Below are 24,262 nucleotides of genomic sequence, written 5' to 3'. Positions count from 1 at the left end.
GGCAGCTGGGCTTAGGGTCAGGGAACCCTGAGATGACAGCTTTCTCAAGTCTAGGAAACAGTTATCACAGACTGCTTGCTTAAAAACATGGCACAGCTATCAAGCAGTGTTAATATCCTAAGCATTCTTTCAAGAGTAAGTTGAACAGAAATGTAGAGGACAAAAGGCAATTATCTCTTAGCAGAGGCTCTGGAGGGAGGAGTAGGTCCATCTAGCTCAAAGGTTACTGAGTACAAAATGTGCCTTCTTAGAAGAGAGAGAGGCTGCAGGACTTCTTTAGATTAAAGTACTCCTCTCTGAATGGGTATATATATTTCCAGAATGACAGTGGAGAAATGCCTTCAATCAGCAATATTTAGTCCTTGTTAAGTCTTTACTTCCTTCTTATTCCCTGAATCTGTCTCTTGCTCAGTTTTTGATGGTGTATGGAAAGCCAGCTGCCATATTTGATAAGGCTTGCCTGGGGTAATATGGTAATTAGGGTTCAGTTCCAAGAGCCCGTAGGGAGAGGAGGAAGCTGGGACTGTGTGGGGCTAGAATTAAGGTTACTAACCCGATTTAATTAAACTGCTTCCAATATAGAGAAGTCAGAGTCTTAGCTAAACATCAGTTTTGCTTTGTGTGTGTATCAGTATGCTGATAGGTGCAAATCTGCCCTAGGAACTCTATCTTCGAAACCTATCGCCAACCATTTTAATAGGTAATAATAAAATTGTAGCTAACATTTAATATTCATTTAATAATGTGTCAGCTGCTATGCTAAGTATTGTCTCATTTAATCTTTACTATCACCTCAAGAAGCAATGACTCTAGCTAACTACCCAGGTAATAAGAACTACTATTTCGTGACGGCCTACTGTGTGCCAGGGGGTACTAAGTGCTCCAGATAGGTCAAAACATTTAGTTCTCACAACTCGAAAGATAGGTGCTATCATCATCCCCATTCCACAAAGGAAGGAAATCAGCCACAAAGATTAGGTAATCTGCGTGAAGTCTCACAGCTGGGAAATGACGGCTCTGGCCTTAGAACCCCCGGCTGTTAACGCTCAAGTTCATCTAGCCAATCACTATATTCTACTGCCTTTCCCGTCTACTTCTGCTGATCCAACTTGTTGATGTATAGTGGACACTATCCTGATCAATTCTTCTCTTACTAACAGTCCATTCATACTTACTAGCAATTTGGACACCATAGGAGTCTCTGGCTGGCTACTTGGTCAACTGTTCTCTCTAAGATTTTGTTTTTAAGGAATCTCTACACCCAGTATGGGTCTCAAACCTACAACTTTGAGATCAAGAGCTGCATGCTCCACCGAGCAAGCCAGCCAGGCGCCCTAGTGAACTGTTCTCTTACAGGCAATAGTATTGATTCACTCCCCTGCCCACCCCGCCCCCCCCAAAAAATTTAAGTTCTGATCATTGTTTTCAAATGTATCTTGCTGAACTATGTTGCTTATATGAATGATATACCATGTTAGGTTTTGTTTATGTGCCTTTTTTTATTAAAAAAAATTAAGTAAACGCCACACCACAGGTGGGACTTGAACTCATGACCCCAAGATCAAGAGTCACACGCTCCAACAACTGAGCCAGCCAGCCTAGGTGTGCTTTCTTAACTGTTACTCTGGAATCATCTCATGGTTCTGCGTAAGCACACCTAATTTTCTTTTTCAGTACTCTCAAACGAGGACCAACAACACAAGTCAAGCTGATCGCTGTCCTCTACAGAAGTTACAATAATTCTCTATCTGTGCCCTCGCTCTCACCTGTTTCATATGCCTTATTGCTGTCCTACTCTCCAAATCCTCCTCATTCATCAAGGCTCAGCTTAAATCCCTCCAGAGTCTACCTAACTACCCTTGGTCCTACTGCTCATTATTTTCTCTGAATGTATGCAGCACTGCATTCCCTCAAAACACTTAAATTATATGTGTTTTTAATTATTTCTATAAATGCTAGCCAGTGTAGTCGTGTGTTTTTAATTATTTCTATAAATGCTAGCCAGTGTAGTCGTTGTAGGGACCATTATTTAATACAGTTCTTGCCCTTTGCAGTGTTAGGCACAACAGGGTGATATTACTGAAGGAGCATTAAGGAGACATCCTGACCTGGTATTGAGGAGTCTCAGACAAGCTCCTGGGAAACAAGCTCTCTGCTACCCACTGTACTTTTCTCTTAGCATAAACTAAGTGCTATATAAATGACAGGCTATTAAAACATCTTAAAAACATCAGCTTATAAATGATGGGCTGGCAGTTTGTCCGTAAGATGAATATCTGCACCTCAGTGCTTTAGATCACCCATTACTATGATGTTTTGTTTTTATAAACCTTAGGGCAACACCATGCTACAAAGTGAATATGAATGTCGGCTTTTTTTGTTGTTTCAAATCATGCTAATTTTATTTTTATTTAATGTTCTCCATTTTATAAAAGTTGATTAACAATCAACATAATGATAGATTATTAAATAGAAGGCACATGGAGGGGATACTAATAAGAATGTCGACTTTTAGGGGCGTCTAGGTGGCTCAGTTGAGCCTCTTGGTTTCGGCTCAGGTCACGAACTTGCGGTTTTGTGGGTTCAAGTCCTGCGGTTGGGCTCTCAGCTGGCAGCACAAAGCCTACTTGGGATTCTCTCTCTTCCTCCCCCACTCACGCTGTCCCTCTCAAAATAAATAAATAAGTAAACTTAAAAAAAAAAAAAGAATGTCAGCTTTTAAAGAAATTGTGACTGGTTATAGCACAGAGATCACCAACAATGGATACCAGAGGGCAGTAATAAAAGTGTAAGTACAGTTCCACTTATCAGTTTATGTGAAGAGATAAATTTGTCACACTGCTACTGCCCTGGTAAAATGAGGCAGCTACAGCTAAGGGGGTAATGAATATAGAACACAGATGCTGCAAGCAATGCATGAAAGCAACACATGTCAAATAATTCGACAGATCTTTACCTAACATTTTTTCAACAGGAAATCTAATAAAAGAGTGTCCTGTCAGTAAATTTTCATAACTTCATGCACCATAAGAATGAAGACACAACTTCTGATTTACAGACTAAACTATGTAAAATATACTTTGAAGCTTCTTTTTTGCTCTAATTCTTAAATATGCTTTTTTGCTCTAATTCTTTAAACATGAGCATCAGCAGACACCAATAATATCATTATGAACCCGGATTTGCATTAATCTGAAGTATGGCTGACAGGCTAAATATGAGAGAAAAAAAAATAAAAAGAGCGCTTCCTAGGTGAAAACTACCTTCTTCTATACCTCAAATAGGTGAGAAATGACCCATCGTATCAGCACTGTATTTAGAGAAGTGGGAAGGTATGGTTAAACTTCCTTCCTCCAAACCTCCAAAACAAAAAATAAGCCCAGCAATTGAAAGCATCTTGGAAACCACTTACTAATACAGAAATCCACATGTCAACAAAAGCAGGGGTGATTCTGATTCACAATGGTCCTTGGTTGTAATTGTACCTAAAAACTTGTTCATAAAGCTTCAGGTGTAGCGGGCAGTCTTTTTAAAGACCCCAGTACAACACTCCCCAGATCAGCACAGAGCACTCACAGTGCTGATCTTTATGGCTCCAAGCTGTTACTGCCTAACTACAGATACAACGCATCGCTGCACATACTTAATCCAGAATTCGGCACCGTGACAACATCTCTGTCAGAGGGCAATATAGTAATCTCCTATTGATCCAGGAACTCTGGCACCGAAAGCGTGAACAACCCAAGGTACTGATGTCGTCACCAGGGGACGACAGGAATAGAACCCAAATCCCTAGGCTCCCAAGCTCGTGTTTTCTACTAATTGTGCTCCTTTCTACTCATCCGAGAGCATCAAGCGTAGAGGGCTGGAGAAGGGAGTGGACACAAATGAGCCAAGTCGGCGAGGTGGAGACCGCACTGAAGGTCCCCAGGAACCACTCTGTGGCACTTTCCTTTGTTTTGGTTGAGGACGATGAAGGCAGCCGCAGCCACAACCCCCGGGGACCAAGAACTGGAACTAGGTACTGCCTGTTGTGCTAACTCTCTCTTCCTCATTTTAGGCCTTTCCTTTTCAACCTCTCCCTTCCGGCCAGCCCTGCCGCTCCCTCCACCTCACGCCGCGTCCGTCCCGTCCCCCGGCTCCGCGTCGCACTTTACAGCCGGTGTCCCCCAGGGAAGCGGCAGCTGCGGGGCACTCGCCCGCCACCCGGCCCTAAGCCCAGTCCTTAGGTGGTCGGGGGGGGGGGGCTCCCAGCGCCACAACCGTTTGCTCTAAAACAAAACAAAACAAAACAAAAAACACACAAACGAGTGCTAGTCAAGCATTTTGTGTTTCAACGATCAGAAACTTAATTGGTGGGAACGGGGGTATACACCAAGTTGGCTCTGCGTAGCTGATCAGGACAAAGCAAAATTTAGACAATACGCAGAGAGCCTTTCTCTTCTCTCGTAGCTCGACCATGCCCTGGGCAACCTCCCACTGGAGGACGCCTTCCGGAGCGCGCGTGTTTACACTTTCCCTACCCCGGGTGCAGGAGACCAGCGCTCGCGCACTCCGGGGGATTCCAAACCGTTACTCCGCCCGCCGGGGTGGGGCCAGCCCAACGGCCGAGCCTGCGCAGTGAGCCTGGCCGACCCCGGGGCCCCAGCGCACTACAAGTCCCAGAAGGCAGCGCTCCCCGGGGGCGGGCGGCCGCCTTACCTGCCGCGAGCTTATGCCTCCGGCTGCTACCGCTCTCCCCCTCCCCCGTTCCCGTCGGTCGCCTTTCCCCAGTTAAAGGCTACTTTCTCGTGAAGCACGTGGGGAAGAGTCTTAGTAACCTCGACCTGGAAGCTCTTCGCGTGTCCTTTCTCTCCCCGAACTATGCCTGACTCCCTCACCGGAGTTGGGTAGTAGACAAGAGAGAAGGAAGCTTTCGGAGGCCAAAGCCGAGGCAACTTGGTCGCACTTCCGCCTCCCGGGCTCCGGAAGGTAGCGCGCACGCGCTCTCTGCGACTCCGGCGCGGTTGACTTCCGCTCCCACTGTGCCCTGCGAGCCGAATCATGGATCACACTGGTAAGGAGGCGGAGGCAGTGGGGGTCCCGGTTCCATGCCCCCTTGGCCGGCCTGGGACTTGCTGCCCAGCGGGCAGAGAGGGGATACGCTCGCCCTACAGCACTGGGGTCTGGCGGTGAGAAGGAAATCTCACAGACCCCTCCCTGTGCCCGGCAAGGGCCTGCTGCGTCCCGGCCTACCCTCCGGTGCGGTACCTACCGCCTCGGTGCCGGCAACAGCCACTTCTCTGGTTCTGCTGAGCTCTCAGCCCAGACGGTGGGAGGCGGGGGCCTCGTGGGGAGGAGAGAGCTCCGCTCCTTTTTTTCTCGTCCCGGGTGCTCTGCTCTCAGTTTGGGGGACTGGCGGGTAGATTCCAGTTTTGGAGTCGGGGAAGCCTTGTTACGCTGGGTGTCGATGCGCGGGAGTGGGTTAGAGACTTCCTGCTGTCTCAGTCAGTTTTGGGCGGGTGCTGCGGTGGTCACTGCCGGTCGTTATTGTCTCTCTGGTCCTTCACGGATTAGAGGTGGGAGAAGGGAGTCGGATATGGTTTTCGGAATCATACTCGGAGCGGCTTTTCTGCCTGAACCCAAAGCATGCCCCGCGCTACGGCTGTGGTCCTTACCCATCATTTGGGGGCGTTTACAAAGGAGAGCTTAAAATCAAGATATTCTCGTCTCTATGTCCAAGTAAGAATGACTCCGCTCTTCGTTACGTCTTGTTTGGCTTTTTCTTCTTTGTGGTTTTTGGATATTGAATGAGAGTGCACTTGGAGTTAGTGTTCCGTATAGTTATGCCAGCCATATCATAAGTAGGAAAAAAAGGATATTTCTTGTATTAAGCATTGGTTAGGGTGTTCTCAGTCATCAAATACCCACTTAGTTTTCTACATATAGATGTAAAATTATATCTATATGGTTTTAGTGAGTGTTAGTCAATGTAATATATGCCAGATACCTGTAGGTCTGGAGATTGAATGGTGCAATGGTAAGCAAGACGGTCTGAATCCCTGACCTCATGGAGATTACATTCTGTTGGGGAAGACACCATAAACAGGGCTTTTGTTTTTGTTTGTTTGGTTTTTAAAACCTAAAATTACAGATCATGATGAGTGCTTTGAAGAAAATAAACGGGTTCTGTGGTAAAGACTAATAGGAGGAGGCTTCAGAGAGAGTGGTCAGGGAAGGTCTCTCTGTAAAAGTAGAATTTATAAGTTGAGATCTGATGCATGAGAAGAATCCAGTCATGGAACTGATCAGGAGGAAAGCATTTCTAGCAAATACAAAGACTCTGAGGAAGGAAAACTTAAAGAAGATCAGTTAGCTGCAGCTTAGTTAGCAAGAGGGAAGGAACCCTGAGATTGAAAAGGAAGGCAGGAGTCAGGTCCTACAAGACTTTGAAGTCCATGATAAAGATTTGATTCTAAGTGCTGTGCGAAGCCATTGAACAGAAGTGGAGGAGGAACATAATTTCTTTTAAAAATACAATAGCTTGTTCATGGAGATGGTGTAAAAGAGGGATACAAAAATAATAGAGGATTTAGGAGGTGATCGCAGTAGACCAGAAGAGAGACTCGACTTAGTTAAGTTGGCTTGGTTTAGTAGAAGGGGAGTGGACAAATTCAGTATTTTGGTGGTAGAACTCAAATATGAGCTTTGTGAGAGAAAGGAGAGATGCCTAGGTTTCTGGTTTGATCACCTAGGTAGTGCCCATTACTGATTTGGGGAAAACACACTTTTTAAAAAAGGGGTAGAGGTGAGACCTGGGAATATGGGAACAAAATTTTGGGCTGCCAAGTATGAGCTGTGTATTGGGACATACAAGGGAAGTTGTCAGGTGGAAATCAGAGGAAAGATGTGGACTGAAAAATACATACTTGAGATTTAGTACCAGAGACTTAATATTTTAAGGATGGATGAGATCACTCAAGGAATGAGAATACAGAGGGCCTAGAATCAGGCTGTAAGAATCTCTAGTATTTGGAAATTTTGTAGAATTGAAACTCTGGGACCTTGGTGTTAGAGTAACAAATGTGCAACTTTAGCAAAATACTTCTCATTAGAGCCTATTACTAGAATTGGTAGTTAAGCCTGTTCCACAGTTTACAGGATGTTATGTTAAGAAGTTGTAGTATCGCTGGGTGTGTGTCTTGAGTATTTATTATCCTAGTTCTCTAAGTTAAAATATTGCCTGAGAAAGTAAGAGTCATCCTGACATGAAAATATTCACAAATGAGCTGACCATTTAAAAAAATCAGTTCCTACTCAGATATCCCTGCTAGATATTTTCTATTTTTGTTTTTTTTTTTTTAAGATTTTGTCTCTGAGTAATCTCTACACCCAACATGGGGCTCAAGCTTACAATGTAGATCAAGAGTCACATGCTGTACCAACTGACAGCCCTTTCTCTCTTCATTTAATTTCTTTATAAGTCATTATCTTTGCTTCATATCAGGAAACAGTGTCAAATACTGTATATTGATTGTGATTACAAACCTTGCAAAAGATTCAGGTTTTTTTTGGAATTCATAAACATGAATTTGATAACTATTTGAATCACAAATAAAATCCTTGGCCAATGAGGAAATTCCAGTCAGCCAATTGATTGAGGATGTTATGACAGGGTAGGTATTTTAAGAGAAAGATTTTAATGTCAAAGGATTAAGAGAGGCTCTTGGGGAAATTGATAAAACCCTTGAATATTATACAAAAGTGACTGATTTTATGATCATGCTGAAAAGTCAGACATAAAATGAAGGCTATCCTCTAGGGTTCTAATAGAATTTTGCCAGAAAAACTACTCCAGGAAACGCCCAGTTAGCACTCGATTCATTCTTTGGTCATTTTAAGAATTAGCACTTAGTTGTAACTGCAATCTAAATTTTATAAAATATTTCTTGGTTCTTTAATTCAGGATAAAATTCTAAATAAATCTTTAAAAAACTATAATATAAAAGTGTTACTCCTTTTTAAAGTGGATTCACCTTAAATGGCCAGTTATAGGGGCTACTGGCTGGCCCAGTTGGTAGAGCATGTGACTCAGTCTTGGGGTTGTAAGTTCGAGCCCCATGTTGAATGTAGATTACTTAAAAAAAAGTCTTTAAAAAATAAAAATAAATGACTAGTTATGTCTTCAGTTCTCTTTTTTCGTGTAACAATATCCATGGACTTTTATGGTTATGGGCTTTATGTTTTTAGTTGACGTATTCAAAAAGAAATTGTGCTGTATTTTCTGATTTTTTAATAATAAAAAAAAAAAAGACAAACCCAGAATGATATCACTGTTGAATGCTGTACTTTGTTTATGGACTTGCAATCTGAGAGGTAGGTGGCAAGGTGTTAAAGGGCAGAGGACTCCTGAAAGTCGTGGTAGGCTAAGCAAGCAACTGTTGTGATCTCAACTGCTCAAGGTGGAGGGAAAGGATTTGCAGTGATGAAGTGTTGGTATTTTGGTCCTTCGCCTAGTTGTAAAACCATTGAGTCCTAATATCAGAAGGAAAGCATTGAACTGTCAACTATCTGTCTACATCAGCTTGCTTTGTTCATTTATTGAAAAATCAGGAATACATTTTGAGCAAAAAAAAAGATTCTGTCATATCCATCCTTTGGCTATTACATTGCTTGTAGGTACTTTTACATAAGTAACTAGAAGAAAGCAGATGAAATACATTACTCAGCTTGGTTTAATACATTTGGTGAAGTGCTGAAAGTTGATCCAGTTGGGTTTATCCTAACTCAAGATTTTAGCTACCCATATACTTCCTTTCCATGAATTTTTTCTTTGAGGATTAGCTATTGTAAAAGTAATAGTAGAAAGTAGACTGAAAGATATTTAAATTAATCATTAAGAATTAAATTATTATTTTGAATTAAAATTATTTTGAATTAAAAAAATAATTGTTCAGGAAGAGTGCAAACTGATGTGAATTTAACATGTGTCTGTAAACCTAGTAGCATTGGAGAGGAGGTCATTAGTACTAGGTTACTGCTTTCAGATTTGGCTTTACTGAATGTAATGTGGACAGTGGGCCTATCAATCTTGGTTGCACTATCTCCTGCAGGGACAGTTCATTCAGTATGTCATATTTAAAATGTTACTATTTTTAAAAATTATTTTATTTGCATTTCCTATTTTGGGACATTTCCCTTTGTGTCTTTGGTGGGTAAAAGTGAATATTTTCTGTATTATAATATTTTGTCATAGACTTGAAAAAAAAAGGAGACTATTAACCTTCAAATGGAGTCAGTTCTATGAAATAATCCTCCTGTTACTCATGGGAAATGAGTTAATAGCTAATAACAAGGAGGGCCTTAGAAAGTGTCCCTTGTTTAGATCTAGTTGAATTACAGAAACCTTGCATCCTTCTAAACTCTATTTTTCCATTACGATGCAGCTTAGAATAACACACTCACATGTATATATCTATAAAGGTTGTAGCCCAAATACATCATTGTGTGCTTCTGCTACTAAATAGTGTAATAATCTTTACTATTCCTGAATACTTTTTAGAAAAGCTATTTTACACTTAGGGAATAATCACTTTCCTTAAAACTAATTTCATTTTCAATGCATTACTTTTTTAATTTTGCTATTGTCACTGTTAGTTTTTTGTTTGTTTTATTGATTGTCCTGATGTAGATTCACTTTTCTAACTTAACAAGTGTTTTGTGTGCTTGTTGGAGATGTGGATGGTTTTCTTTCTTTTCCTCCTCCTTCCTTTTATTTATTTTTTTTTAAAAAAATCTCTTATAGTTCAAGACAGAAGTTCTTGGGCTTATAAAGGCTTTATGTTTTTGTAAACTCTTTTGGAATCATGGAAATTTTTATTGTCTACTTTTAGAGAGAGGTTTTGTAGTTTTTGCCAACTCTTTAAAGGGTTCCATCTCAAAAAACATTGCTTTAAGGGTTTATCTAATATAGAGAAAATTAATGCTTAAACATATATAATATAATATTTAAAATCAGAACCCAGATATTCAGCCCTTGATAATGTTGGATATGTTACTTTAATACCTGTAGCAGAATAATCTTCAAAAATGAAAACTGAAAGAAATTACAACTTTTTTTTTTTTTTTTCTGACGTAGACAATGAGTTACAAGGCACTAATAGTTCTGGATCATTGGGTGGTCTTGATGTTCGAAGACGAATTCCTATAAAGCTTATCTCCAAACAAGGGAACAAAGCCAAAACTGCACCTCGAACTCCAAGGACTATAAACAGGATGCCTGCAAAGGCTCCACCTGGTGATGAAGGTAATTTGTTTAAACTGACAGATCCAAAAGTCTATTGTATCTGATTCCACCAAATATTCCATGTGGTCTTATTTATTTAAGATCTTTTTATCTTACTGTTTCATTTTTCATGCACTTTTCTCTTGCTGTATAATATTTTTGGTTTTTCTTTCGTTATTGAAAGTAACACTGCCTATCATTAAAAAAAAAAAAAAACCTAAATAACATTTCAGAGAGCAAAATATTAAAAGTGAAATTTGTCTCCCTACCTTGACAATACTGTACCAAAATAATTTCTTTTACAACTTTTTTATAGTAACTTTTTAATATATAACTGCCCTTTTTTCATGTAAGATGCAATTAAAATTTTGCCTTATCAGTGTGTACAGTTGTAGTCATTTAAGAAAATAGGCTTAGGTGTTTCATTTATAGATACACTATAATGTATCGAGAATTTTTCTGATTTTTTTTTGCTGTTAAAAACAATGCTGCAGGAAATATCCTTGTACATATAGCTTAGCATGTACGCTTGGTGTCGAATTTAAACTTTGCATGAATTTGGGTATTTTACAGCTTGATGGTATCCATCTGTACATCTTAGAATTTAACAGATATTGTCAAATGGCTCTGAAAAAAAAATCCATTTATATTCCCACGCACTAATATTGGGACTATTAACCTTTAAAAATTTTCATTTTGATACACATTTCTTTAATTATGAATGGAGTTACGTGGATATCTTTACATAGTATCGGTTATTTCTTTTGCCTAGGGTCTACCTGTTCATATCTTTTAACCATTTTTTTCTGTATTGTAGTCTTTCTCTTGATTTTTCTGAGTTCTTTACAAATTATTAAATTGGCTCTTTGTCACATATTGTGTATATTCACCATTTGTCTTTTGCACTTTATATATCCAATTTTTATTGTGGTGAAGTTTGAAGATTTTGTGTCATCAGATATCCAATCCAGTCTTCTGTTATGACTTCTGGGTTTTATAAAATTCTTAGAAGGGCCTTTTTTCTATTTCATGAACAGAAAATAATTTTCCCATTTTACCCGTTAGTATAGGGTCAGGAAACTATGGCCTGTGGACCAAATCCAGCCCTGTTTTTGTAAAGATTTTTTGGAACACAGCCATGCCCATTCATTTAAGTACTGTTTATGACTGCTTTCACACTATAATGGCATAGTTGAGTAATTGCAAGAGACCATATGGCCTACACAGCCTAAAATATTTACTAATCTAGCTTTCTACAGAAAAAGTTAGCTGATCCCTGCTGTGGGACATTTATGGACGTGTATTTGGTTATTTAAAAAAAAAAAAGTGGAGTCTGGCTCTATTTATTTTTTCTCTAAAACAGCTAGCTATTTGTCTTAACCATTGAATAATCTGTCTTTTCTGTGCTGAATAAGCATCCCACTATTATCCTACATTAAAGGCCTAAAAGTATTTATGTCAATTTCTAGATTTTCCCTTCTATTCCAGCAATCTATCTGTTTTTCTTTTTGGAATCAAAATGTTTTAATTATACCTCATTTTATGGTTCCTTTTATTGTAGGGTATCTCTCCAAGTTCATTTGAAGTCACATGTTCTAAATCGTGGTGGTAGTAACTTAGGGCGATTGCTGCACTCTTCATAACGTAGGGTGCCCTTTCTTTGACCTTTTTGTTTCTTTTAATAATTTTTAAAAAGTACACAGTAATGTGCAAGTACATTCTTGTTATCATAATCCAAACAAGGCAAAAAAGCTAAAATCCCCCTTCTTTCTTTTTCCTCTCAGATATCCCCTCATTCCCTCCCCTCTCATCCCCCAAGCTTACACCCCTTTCTAGAGGGAACTACTATTACCAATTTCTCTTTTAAGAGAACAAACTGAGGCTGGAGATAACTTTTGATTACTTTTGATTCAACTAATTTGGGTAAAAAATAATAAGTGATTGGTGTTTTTTCTAGGCAGATCAAAATAGGGAGATGTGGGTACTAATATGGTATTATACAATTATACATGTATACTTTAATGGTGGGAGTGCAGGTTGAACAACTTTGAAAAATGATTACTGAGCTCCTCATTTTGTTGGCTGTTGTTCAACACAATAACTCAGCATTTTAGATAAGAAGAACTGATCTTCCTTATTTTGAATTTTAGATGACAGAAGCTTTTTATAAGGTATAAATGGGCCATACAAGAGGCGAGGGTCACTCATTTGTAACTTTTAAGAATACTCCTTGAACTGTATACTTTGTATTGGAGACGATTCGTGCACTGGGAAAGTCTTGCTTCCCTGTATTTGTGTGTATGTCCATATGTACATCCATACACAGGTACTGTAATTTAGCCACATGGGTAAAGTTAAAACTTGTGCGCTTGGTCTACGCTGTTTACCAGTTCTAGGGCCTAAAGAGTCATGAGAAGCCTGGCATTTTGGAGGGATAGATTTGCCTTCTCACCTTTACTTTAGGTAATTGGATTCTACCAAGAATTACCATTGGACTGTCCATTGGTTTTCTCTTCTTTTGTATGAGATGAGATGCTTACCATCAAGGTTAGAGAAATTGAGCCCATATGATCTTCATAATTTTATTGATACATATAGTGGAGAGAAGGATACTTGTGACTAGATATGATATGGCTTCTGCTGTTTGGGTGATCAACCAGAGAGAGGTTTTAATTGAAAAGATGAAGTATGAATATGTTCTTATTTCTAAAATCAGTTTCAGTTTTAAGACTGAAGGAGAGGATACCTAATTTGCTTAGTTGTAAGAAGAAAAACCTGCAGAATTCTTTATATTTTCATCATATGCTTTTGGCAATAAAATCAGCCTCTTGCAGCATGATACCACTTTTGTAGGTAGATTACAGTAAGTGATCAGTATCTTAAAAGTTTGTGCGGCAAGTGTGACGATGGTAATTAGTAAAGGTTTATACTAGAGAGAGTTTGGTGAATTAATAAGAGCACTTGAATGGGACTGAAGTGTTCTGAAGTCTGTTCCTGGCTCTCCCACAATCTATGTATTGAGTTACTATAGGTCTCCATACTGCAGTATTCCCAACTATAAAATAAGAGGGTTGGAGTAGATGGTTGCCAAGATCATTTCTAGCTGATGTTATAATGATTTAAACTAGTCTTGATTATCTTGTCCTTAGAAGAGCTTTGAAAGGCATCAGATGGGCTTTTGGGTGAACAGGTCTGTGGTGCCATGTACATGTACTTCCAAAATGAAATTTAGGATTTGAAAAGTTTCTTTTCTCAGAACACTTTCTTTTCTCAGAAGGATTTGATTATAATGAAGAAGAACGGTATGACTGTAAAGGGGGCGAACTGTTTGGAAATCAGCGAAGATTTCCTGGACACCTTTTTTGGGACTTCCAGGTAAAACTAAAAATAAAAAAATTTATTAGAACAGCAAAATACTTTATTTTATTATATAAAAAAATATTTTCTTTAATGTTTATTTTTGAGAGAGAGACAGAGACAGAGAGTGGAGGGGTGGGGGCAGAGAGAGAAAGAGACACAGAATCTGAAGGAGGCTCCAGGCTCCGAGCTGTCAGTACAAAGCCCGACACGGGGCTCGACTCACAGACCGCGAGATCACGACCTGAGCCAAAGTCAGGTGCTCAACTGACTAAGCCACCCAGGCGCCCCAGAACAGCAAAATACTTTAAATATTTTATTAGAATAATCAGAATACTTAAAGAATGGTATGAACTTTTATTACAGCTATTATGCTTTGTTTAAGCACACTCAAATCATCTGTTTATTAATGCCCTATTTCCACTATTTTCAAAAATAATTTGAAATAATTTTCAGTAAAGTCAAGTAAAATCAATAACCGTAAACATTAGAAAAAAGAAACTAATGGGGGCACAGCTAATCATGTGGAATATGTGGGAATTATGCCAAGAAACCTTTATTTCTAATTGTATTAACAACTTTTATAAAATACTGACCAATTCATTGCAAAAATTATAAGTACAATTTTTAGAGATGCTTAAAAAGAAAATTTTAATTATATCATTCAACAGATAAACATCTTAGGTGAAAAGGATGATACGCCAGTTCATTTCTGTGACAAGTGTGGATTGCCTATTAAAATCTATGGGCGAATGGTAAGTATAACTAAATTAAATGTTTTAGTAAATGTAAACTTTTGTGTAGAGATGAGATTCTGAAATTTAAGTAGGTGGATTTATCACTGTTTAATGACTAAGTTTGTGACATTTTAATTAAGCATGGAATAGCCAAGGGAAATTTGGGGATACCATGCATTTAATATAATTATCTTGACAAATTCTTGAATTGCTTGAAAATTAACTTCTGAAAACGAATTTCTTTGGACTGTTTGATACATGTTAGTGGATATTTATTCTGGTTTATTAAGGAAAAATTGTTTTCTTGTTAAACAACAAAGTCAGTTACTTGTTTCTGAAGGCTGTAATTTTTAATGTAAAACTAATAATACTAATAATTCAAATAGAATTGAATTCTAATCATTAAAAACAATTATAACTCTAGTTGTAATTTTATAGTAATTTTGACATATCCTCTTTTAAAAGATAGTTTTGTATTTGTATTTGAAAAAAATTGAATTCAGTAACATCTGCCTGGTAGAGGGCATCGATCGGGCCCTCTTGCTTTGCTGTGTAGCGTAGCTAAATAAGAGTAATGGACTATGAGTTTTAAAATGGTCTAACATCATTTTACTGTGTTCTTCTGATTTATTTTTAGATTTTTATAAGTTCATTAACTGCCAGGGAAGAATGCTACTTACATTAAATGTAGGAGGTGTTTGTTATTTCACTGCTTTGACACAGTTTCAGGAGGAACAGGAAAAGATAGAACATGGTTATGGTATTCTTCTTTGGGAGTTTTCTTTTAATTATTTTTTTTACTTTTTACTTTATAAATTTTTATTGAAGTATGATTGACCTATAATATTAAATTAGTTTTGGGTGTACAACATAGCGATACGACAATTATGTACATTACACTGTGCTCACCGTGATAAGTGTGGTTACCGTCTTTCGGCATACAAAGTTACTACAATGTAATTGACTGTATTTTCTATGCTGTACTTTTCATTCCTGTGACTTCCCTGTTTTATAACTGGAAGTTTGTACCTCTTAATCACCTTCACTTTTGCCTCCCGCCCTAGTATGTTCTCTGTATTTATGACTGTTTCTCTTTTTGTTGTTGTTGTGTTTGTTTTGTTTCTTGGGTTCCACATATAAGTGAAATCATATGGTATTTGTCTTTCTCTGCCTGACTGACTTTACTTAGCATAACACCCTCTATGTTCATCCATGTCATAAATGGCAAGATTTCATTCTTTTTTATGGCTAAGTAATATTCCATCGTGTATATGTACCGCATCTTTTTTTTCTTGGCTATTATAATATGTTGCAATAATGGCGCATATACTTTTTTTGAGTTAGTGTTTTTGTTTTCCTCAGGTAAATTCCCAGAAGTGGAATTACTGAATTGTATGGTACTTCAATTTTTAGTTTTTTTGAGGAACTTCCATACTGTTTTCCATAGTGGCTGCAGCAATTTACATTCCAACCAATAGTGCGTGAGGGTTCTTTTTTTCCCCCACATCTTGGCCAACATGTTTCTCTTGTCTTTTTGATACTAACCATTCAGATGGATGTGAGGTGATACTTCATTGTGGTTTTGATTTGCTTTTCTCTGATTAGTGATACTGAGCATCTTTTCATGTACCTGTTGGCCATCTGTATGTCTTCTTTGGAAAAATGTTTATTCAGGTCCTCTGCCCATTTTTTAATCTGATTATTTGGGCATGGGGGGTTTGGTGTTGAATTGTATGAGTTCTTTATATATCTTAGGTATTAAGCCCTAATTGAATATATCATTTGCAAATATCTTCTCCCATTCAGTAGGTTGTCTTTTCATTTTGTTAATGGTTTCCATTGCTTTTGTTTTCCTTGCCTGAGGAGACATCTGGAAAAATGTTATTAAGTTTACTAAGAGATTGCTGCGTATGTTTTCTTTTAGGAATTTTATGGTTTCAAGTCATACATGTAGGTCCTTAATCCATTTTGAGTTTATTTTGTGTATGGTGTGAGAAAGTGGTCCAGTTTCATTCTTTTGCATGTAGCTCTTCAGTTTTCTCAACACCATTTACTGAAGAGACTGCCTTTTCCGTATTGTTTATTCTTACCTCCTTTGTCGTAGATTAATTGACTGTATATGCATAGGTTTATTTCTGGGCTCTCAATTGGGTTTCATAATCTGTGTCTGTTTTTGTGCCCGTACCGTACTGTTTTGATCACTATAGCTTTATAGTATAGTTTGAAAGCTGGGATTGTGGTACCTCTAGCTTTGTTCTTTCTTAAGATTGCTTTGACTATTTGGGGTCTTTTGTGGTTCCATATAAACGTTAGGATTTTGCGTTCTAGTTCTGTGAAAAACTGCGATGAATCTGTAGATTGCTTTGGATAGTGTGGGCTTCTTCAGGAGCTTTACCTCTATAGGAACCACAGATGAAATTCATAGCATTTATACTTCGAGAAATGTAAGCAGATGCATACGTATATATTTATTGGGGGAAAGGCCAAATATTTCATTATATCTCAAAGGGCTCTGTTACTGAAAAAAGGTTAATTGTTGCTTTTCTGTAATTAGTACTTAATAAATGCTTATCATAGTGAGCAATTATCAGGTGCCTTTTATGTCCAGGTTACTGTGCTTACAGTTATTTTTTATGGAAATAGTTTAAGTTGTTCTAGTATGCTTAACTGTAATATGTCTCTGTTCACAGATTCCGTGCAAGCATGTGTTTTGCTATGACTGTGCAATTTTACATGAAAAAAAAGGAGATAAGATGTGTCCAGGGTAAGGTTATTAGTAGATTTATTTTCATTTTTATTTTTTTTAACATTTTTATTTATTTTTGAGAGACAGAGCACGAGCACGAGCGGGAGAGGGGCAGAGAGAGAAGGAGACACAGAATCCGAAGCAGGCTCCAGGTTCCGAGCTGTCAGCACAGAGCCTGAAGCGGGGCTCGAACCCACAAACTGCGAGATCATGACCTGAGCTGAAGTCGGACACTCAACCGACTGAGCCACCGAGGCGCCCCATTAGTAGATTTTTAAATAATAAAAGTTTGTGATGTAATGAATTGGTAAAGATCAGAGTATGATGTAAGTCAGCAGCAGGATATCAAATATGTAGACATGGCTAACCTTTCTTTGTGAGCCTAGAGTTGGCCTTAGCCTTCTCCTTAGGATAGGGCTAGGTAGCTATTATCTGAGTGTTCACATTAGCCCAAACAAATACATGTGTCATCACAAAATTAGTGTTATAAACCAAAACAGTTGTTTTGTTTTTGTTTCTCTGATGGGACACTAGAGAGGTAGTATCAAGCAGCGATTGGAATTACAATTCCTGGCTTCAGATCCCTAGTCTGCCGCTTATTAGCTGTGTGACAGATTGTTTCTTCATCTGTAAAATGGAGTTAATAAATAGCATCTACGTTTCTGTGTTGTTAGAACTAAACTAGTAGGTCCATACATCTATATTTATAGTACCTAGCATATAATAAGTACTAGGTAAGTATAAGCTCTTATGTACTACCTGCAAATCTTATTATTTATGTCTTGAGTATGTCTTAGGACACCATCATGGTATTGGCTCAGACAAGTTATAAAGATCTAGAGGTATTGGTTGATACTGATCCAGTTCGGTATGGTCTTGAAAGATCCAGGATAACTTTTTATACCAGTTTAGAACCCCTGATAGAAGACTTGAGAAAGCTTTGAGACCAACTTCCTTGGAACAATTGTAGACTTCTGAGATTCCTTATGACCTGTGTCAGAAGCTATCCCAAGATTTGTAGTATGGGTTGATAACACAATTATGGACACTTACAAGGGATGATTTCTTTTTATGGTGTAGGAAGATTGGCGTCACTGAGAGAGAGAGAGGATGATTCAATAAGTGTTCTAATGGTAATATGGAAAAGGGAATTTAGTTTTCAAGATATTGAAAGTAACTCCAGTAAGCACCTCACTGGTTGGCACTTAGCTATTTGAGAACATAAACCTATCTGGCTCAACCGACTCAGATCAGGAAGTGAAGAAATGGCAACCCAAGTTGATATAAATATTATATACTGTTGCTTTTAAACACCACCCAAAAGAAAGTGTCTTACATTCCTGTTACCATGGAGACCTTTCTGAGTTTACAGCATATTAGAAGCAAACAAATGAGAACTGTGCCAAATGGCCACTAAAGGGAAGCCTGCTAGTCTCAAGGAGGGCCAGCCTTACAGCAAGGGTGAGAATAGAGACACAGCTCAAACTCAGGAATATAGAGCCATTTAACATAGTCTCAGATGACCTGATACACATATTCCGTGTTAATAGCCTATATCCATGCATATGTAGTGATTCCATGCTTAACTAGTGATTCGGTTCTGCCACTTTCATTGTTTTCAGTTATCCCAAGGATATTCTTTTAAGTAGGGCAAAGTAGATAAAAAACAAAAACAAAAAAACATTGTTAGAGTACATATTTTAACCCGTATTGCAGATGAAGAAATAAACACATTAAATGACTTCTCCAAGATTACAGAGCCAGCACTTGGTCCCCGTTCTTCTGATTCCTGGTTCAGTCCTCTTTTCCACTATTTCAAAAGACTCTAAAGGCAAGTGTGGATTAAATGTAGTGAGAAAGAGTTATAATTTTGACCCTGAGTCATTAAGAAAATGCTGAGTTAAATTTAGTGCTTACAGTTTAGAAAGGAGGGGGTCATACTTTTTTGTAGTAAAATTGTCTGATAATTCTTCCCTAAGGGACTCCTGATAGGGTTTGAATTTAAATAGTTTACGTTGCTTAATGTCAAGAACCCTGTCGATGAGGATGATCTTACACATTTTTGCAGTCTTTGCAGCGTCTTTTACTTCGTATTGTTCGCTCAGCAAATCCTTGTTGCTCCGTAAATACTGTACAAGTTTGAATTCCATGACTATGACAGACCTTTGGTTCATCCTTTCTGGCTGTTTTTGCAAATGGATGCAAAACATAGAGTTTGTTTGAGACAATCAGATAATTCTGTGTCTTAGGAACAATAGGTCTTTTCTTAAAACATACTCTTGTTTGATAAACAACTTTTAATTTTTACTTGTATGGAGAGTTCCAAGGTCAGTCGAAGGGTGGATGCTTAATGTGAAGCCAACAGACCACAGAGTGGCAGTGATTAAAGGTTCACTTATGGTCCCTGCAACTTGTAATTGTGAACTTTTGCAGTTCCCACAACAGATTTCAAGAACAGGCATATCTGTGAGAGTTTGTGCAGTATTTTGCTGGTCTGCTTTTAGTAAATCCGTTTTTTCCCCTTCTCATTCAGCTGTAGTGATCCCGTTCAGCGGATCGAGCAGTGTACGCGAGGTTCTCTCTTCATGTGTAGCATTGTTCAAGGGTGCAAGAGAACCTACCTGTCTCAGAGAGACTTACAGGCGCATATCAACCACCGCCACATGAGAGCTGGAAAACCTGTTCCCCGTGCTTCACTTGAAAACGTCCATCCTCCTATCGCCCCACCACCAGCTGAAATCCCTGATCGTTTTATAATGCCGCCAGACAAGCACCACATGAGCCATATTCCGCCAAAGCAGCACATCATGATGCCGCCACCTCCGTTGCAGCATGTGCCACATGAGCACTATAACCAGCCACACGAGGATATCCGTGCTCCGCCAGCAGAATTGGCCATGGCTCCACCTCCTCCTCGTTCGGTCAGTCAGGAAACCTTTCGTATTTCAACAAGAAAACACAGCAATTTAATAACTGTCCCTATTCAGGATGACTCCAATTCAGGTGCTAGAGAACCACCACCTCCTGCCCCAGCACCTGCTCACCACCATCCTGAATATCAGGGCCAACCAGTGGTCTCGCACCCTCATCATATTATGCCTCCACAGCAACATTACGCACCCCCCCCACCTCCTCCACCACCAATAAGCCATCCAATGCCACATCCTCCCCAGGCCACAGGGACTCCTCACTTGGTTTATAGCCAAGCTCCACCTCCACCAATGACCTCTGCTCCACCACCAATAACCCCTCCCCCCGGACATATTATTGCCCAGATGCCACCTTATATGAATCATCCTCCTCCAGGACCTCCCCCGCCTCAGCACGGCGGCCCACCTGTAACTGCACCCCCTCCTCACCATTATAATCCTAACTCTCTACCCCAGTTCACTGAAGATCAAGGAACTCTGAGCCCTCCATTTACACAACCAGGAGGAATGAGTCCTGGTATATGGCCTGCACCAAGAGGGCCACCTCCTCCTCCACGAATGCAGGGTCCGCCTTCTCAAACCCCACTTCCTGGACCACATCATCCAGATCAGACAAGATATAGACCGTATTACCAATGATTAATAGTGCTTTGAACTGAAGATACGATGAGGAGGAAAAAAAACAACAAAAACTTACGTATAGTCAATCTTTTAATTAAGCTTTGACTGTTCTGGGAAGGAGAAGCACCTCTTCCTGAGGTGACCGTAAAACACGTAGGGTCTTGTCTCTTAAAAATGGTTTTAAATCTTGACCTTAGGATCGATTTCAAGTACTATACTGTAGTGCAGATAAGTGGCTCAGTTGAGCACAGCTATATTTTAACAACTTTGTTCCCCTAGTGTGGTAAATTGACCCAGAGGTGACCATTTGTAAAGAATTTGGGAAGACTTTTTCATTGTTCCACTTTCAAAAATAGTGCTTTTGTTCAATCCAGTGTTCAGTTTTTCTTGTGATACATTTTGTTAACCTGTGTAAAAGGATTAAATTTCAAAATGGTTGTAAAAATGCTATTTTTATGTGAATTTAAGTGCAGCCACATACTGTTTTTTAAAAACCATATGTTTTACCACTAATTTCCCAAAGTTACAATAAAATCCTAAAAGTAAAAATCTACTAGAATTTACTGTAAGGCAGACTGTTAAGTGGTAGAGAATTATTTCACATTTTAGGCACTGAAAGTTTGAGGTATATTAAGTATATAATGCACTTCACTTGGATGCCTTTTCATTTTTAGGCAGCCTCAGGAGCACCAAAATACATTGGAATTCCAGTACTAAGATATTTTGATGTTCATAACATTAAAAGGCATTAGGAATTCTTTGGGAAGATCTGGCCAAAGTAATTGACTCTACAGGCTCCAAGCTATTGGGGGATACTGTTACTCATTAACATTTTTTCCTGAATGGTTGGAATCACATGATGCACCACATTTACTAATCTTACGTAACATTATTTTATAGAACTGTTTAAATTGTGTTCTCTAGATAAAGTGTTCTACTCTGCTCATTGTCTCAAACTAAGTATTTAGGGCTGAATAGACTTTATGTAATTCCTCATTTCGTGGTGGAGTTGGATCCTGTGCTCTAGGTGGGTTCTTGTTTATTGGGTTTTTAAAGTACAATTTGAATGCCGTAGAGGAATATTGTATTAATGAGGGACATTCTTGTAATCACAGACTTGCATTGCTCAGGTTTCATTACCGTGTGATAAGGTTTTTTTTCTCTAACTTGAAATTTTAAGACTATAATTTCCTGTTCCTTTTATGGGTTAAGCAGTATGAAACTGGGAACATTTTAAAATGGAGTCACCAGTGAAGACTACCAGATGATTTTGTTTGTATTGGAGAAAAGTAACGACTAAATTGTGATTTTCAGAGCTTTATAACGTGCCTTTAGAGTCAGCATTTGCATTATAGGGGCTTGCTACAGTCCAGCTAAGATGACCACTTACATTTTATATGGAACTCATGTGTATAAATCAACATTCTTAGGGTATGGTCCTATATCCTTTGAGTAAACCCCTGTGAAGTATTTCCTCCCCCCTAAAATGGTGCATAATATAAAAATGAAAAACGTAGTATGCAGATGTCATTTATTAAATAGTTTGTAGTGCGTACATTTAGAACATTTCTTTTTGACAAAGGGTGAGCTGATGGCTAATTTACCATTGGATTCTGTCAGACACAGGCAAAACAGTTTCTCGTCTTGGATAATGAGATGCAGAGTCGTCTCTGAACTTAGAGCTGAAGTTAGAGATAGGCGAAATGATTATTTCAACCTTGACCGGCCGGAAATAACTAAGACGCTTTTTTTTTTTTTTTTTTAAGTTGAGTGATTTTTCACATCTAGCAATTTGAGAGTCCAGTGTTAATGCAATATATCTAGTGAGAAATTCTTGTTATTAGGAGCATGGGAGTGAAATAAGAAATAGTATGAACTGGTGGTGGTGAGTGCTTCTGTCATTACTGTAGGTACTTGGACTGGTGCAAACTTGATTCCTTTTCATGCCCCTATTTAGGAGCTGTTAAAATATTACTGTTAAAAATCCAATACCATTCTTTGTTTCTTGTGATAAGAAAATAGCCAAATTCCTTTTAGGGCTTCTCAACTGTTTATGAGGAGCGCTCCTGTTTTTATTGAAATTCACTAGAGTCGAATGTGGTATGAAACCACTTAGCCTATGTATTGGACAAAATAATTAGTATCATGATAAACTTCCACATGTTTAAGAGAATTCTCGTAGACTTTTTAAAAAATGATTTATTTTCAGTTAGGTTTAAAAAATACGTGTTATGCAGGGAGGCAGATCAGATGAATGTGTTGTAGCAGACAAAATTTTTAAATGGCGTTAGACTTGAATTCATCCAGTTATTGTTTGAATGAGGGTTGGTGGGTAGAAGGATAACAAAATTACTGTTAGTGTTTATTTCCTCAAGGAAAAAGATGTGAATCCCAGCCTTATTTCAGGGAAGCCTTTGAAGCTATGATGGACATAAGTCTAAATTAAATGTATGTATGTTTCATTATATTGCTCTTAAGACTACTGAGGTGGCAGTTTAATTCTTAAAAACAATAAAATGGAAGCATAAATACTATTTTGCCTAGGTGGATTTTTACCTACTGATGACACATTTGGGAGAATGCAAAATTTTCTGTGTGTCTGTGTCGGTACAACTTTTACAGTAAAATTAGCTTCACTTTTGTTGAGATTGAAACCAGCAAGTCGAATTTTAGTGTTTCTTCAGTGGCGTGCCCGTTCACAATATAACCTAGTATTTGGGAAATATCAGTTGCAAAAACCATAAGAAACTATATCTGTTTTGCCCTGTAAAAATCATTTGCTCAAAATCATTGTGTAAATACTAACTAGATACCACTGACGTAAACGGAAAAGACATTTGAACGTATTTTTAAACTCACAATTAAGTGACTTTATGAGGTATACAGAGCTGCTGACTTCTGTTCTAACATACTGGAAAGGTATCATACCTCTTTTTGAAAAGTCCTATAGTCCTTCCTATGTCATGAAAATTTTGGAAAGGTCCTATGTTATAAGTACACTTGACCCTGAACAACGTGAGAATTCGGGGTGCTGGCCCCCTGCACAGATGAAAATCCATGTATAACTTTTGACTCACTGAAAACTCTAATAATAGCCTGATAACGTAGTTGATTAGTACATCTTATATATATTTATATGTATCCTACACTGTATTCTTACCATGAAGCTAGAAAAGGTGTTACTAAAAGTTCTAATGAAGAGAAAATACAGTTCTGTGTAGAAAAACACTCCGTGTATAAGTAAGTGGACCCGTGCAATTCAAACCCCTGTTGTTCAAGGGTCAGCTGTACATGGAAAAAAATCACAAGTACCAAGAACAAAAAATATATTTTTCTAATTATTAGATTAGCCACCAAATATTGATGTCAATTGAGGAAGTTTTACATAATCATACTCTATTTTGACCAAAGTAGATTTGTGTTTCTTCACTGGTTTGTAACTAATCTGTTAAATTTTAGCCTAGACACTAAGTAGCATTTACTTATTACAATATACGCACAGTCTAATAAAGCAATATTGGATATACTTCACTTCAAGGGGACAGAGAGATAAGCCAGTGAAAATACTTGATAGTGATACTAATAAAAACATTTGGATTTTCAAACA

The 24,262-nt window shown here is 38.3% G+C and overlaps 1 protein-coding gene across 1 annotated transcript; it reads left to right on the top strand.

Annotated features, from left to right (window-relative positions):
- The first annotated feature begins 4,952 nt into the window (after window positions 1-4,952).
- CBLL1 (Cbl proto-oncogene like 1) lies at window positions 4,953-24,262 on the top strand. Its single transcript, XM_047095180.1, has 6 exons — window positions 4,953-5,056; window positions 10,118-10,285; window positions 13,539-13,639; window positions 14,293-14,376; window positions 17,049-17,122; window positions 19,638-24,262. The coding sequence occupies exons 1-6, from the start codon at window positions 5,044-5,046 to the stop codon at window positions 20,671-20,673; spliced, it is 1,476 nt and encodes a 491-aa protein (XP_046951136.1). The 5' UTR covers window positions 4,953-5,043; the 3' UTR covers window positions 20,674-24,262.

Source organism: Lynx rufus, unplaced genomic scaffold (genome assembly GCF_022079265.1).
Source record: "Lynx rufus isolate CCGP_SWC_20201006 ecotype Redwood Valley unplaced genomic scaffold, mLynRuf1.p SCAF_4, whole genome shotgun sequence".
NCBI classification, from domain to species: domain Eukaryota; kingdom Metazoa; phylum Chordata; class Mammalia; order Carnivora; family Felidae; genus Lynx; species Lynx rufus.
Note: the sequence above shows the minus strand (reverse complement) of the source record. Positions and strands in the feature narration are given on the sequence as shown.

Excerpts from the sequence above, each read along its gene's own strand:
- CBLL1 (XM_047095180.1), top strand. Across the intron at positions 14,377-17,048 it reads TTAAAATCTATGGGCGAATG|ATTCCGTGCAAGCATGTGTT; the intron begins GTAAGTATAACT and ends CTCTGTTCACAG. Across the intron at positions 17,123-19,637 it reads GGAGATAAGATGTGTCCAGG|CTGTAGTGATCCCGTTCAGC; the intron begins GTAAGGTTATTA and ends CTTCTCATTCAG.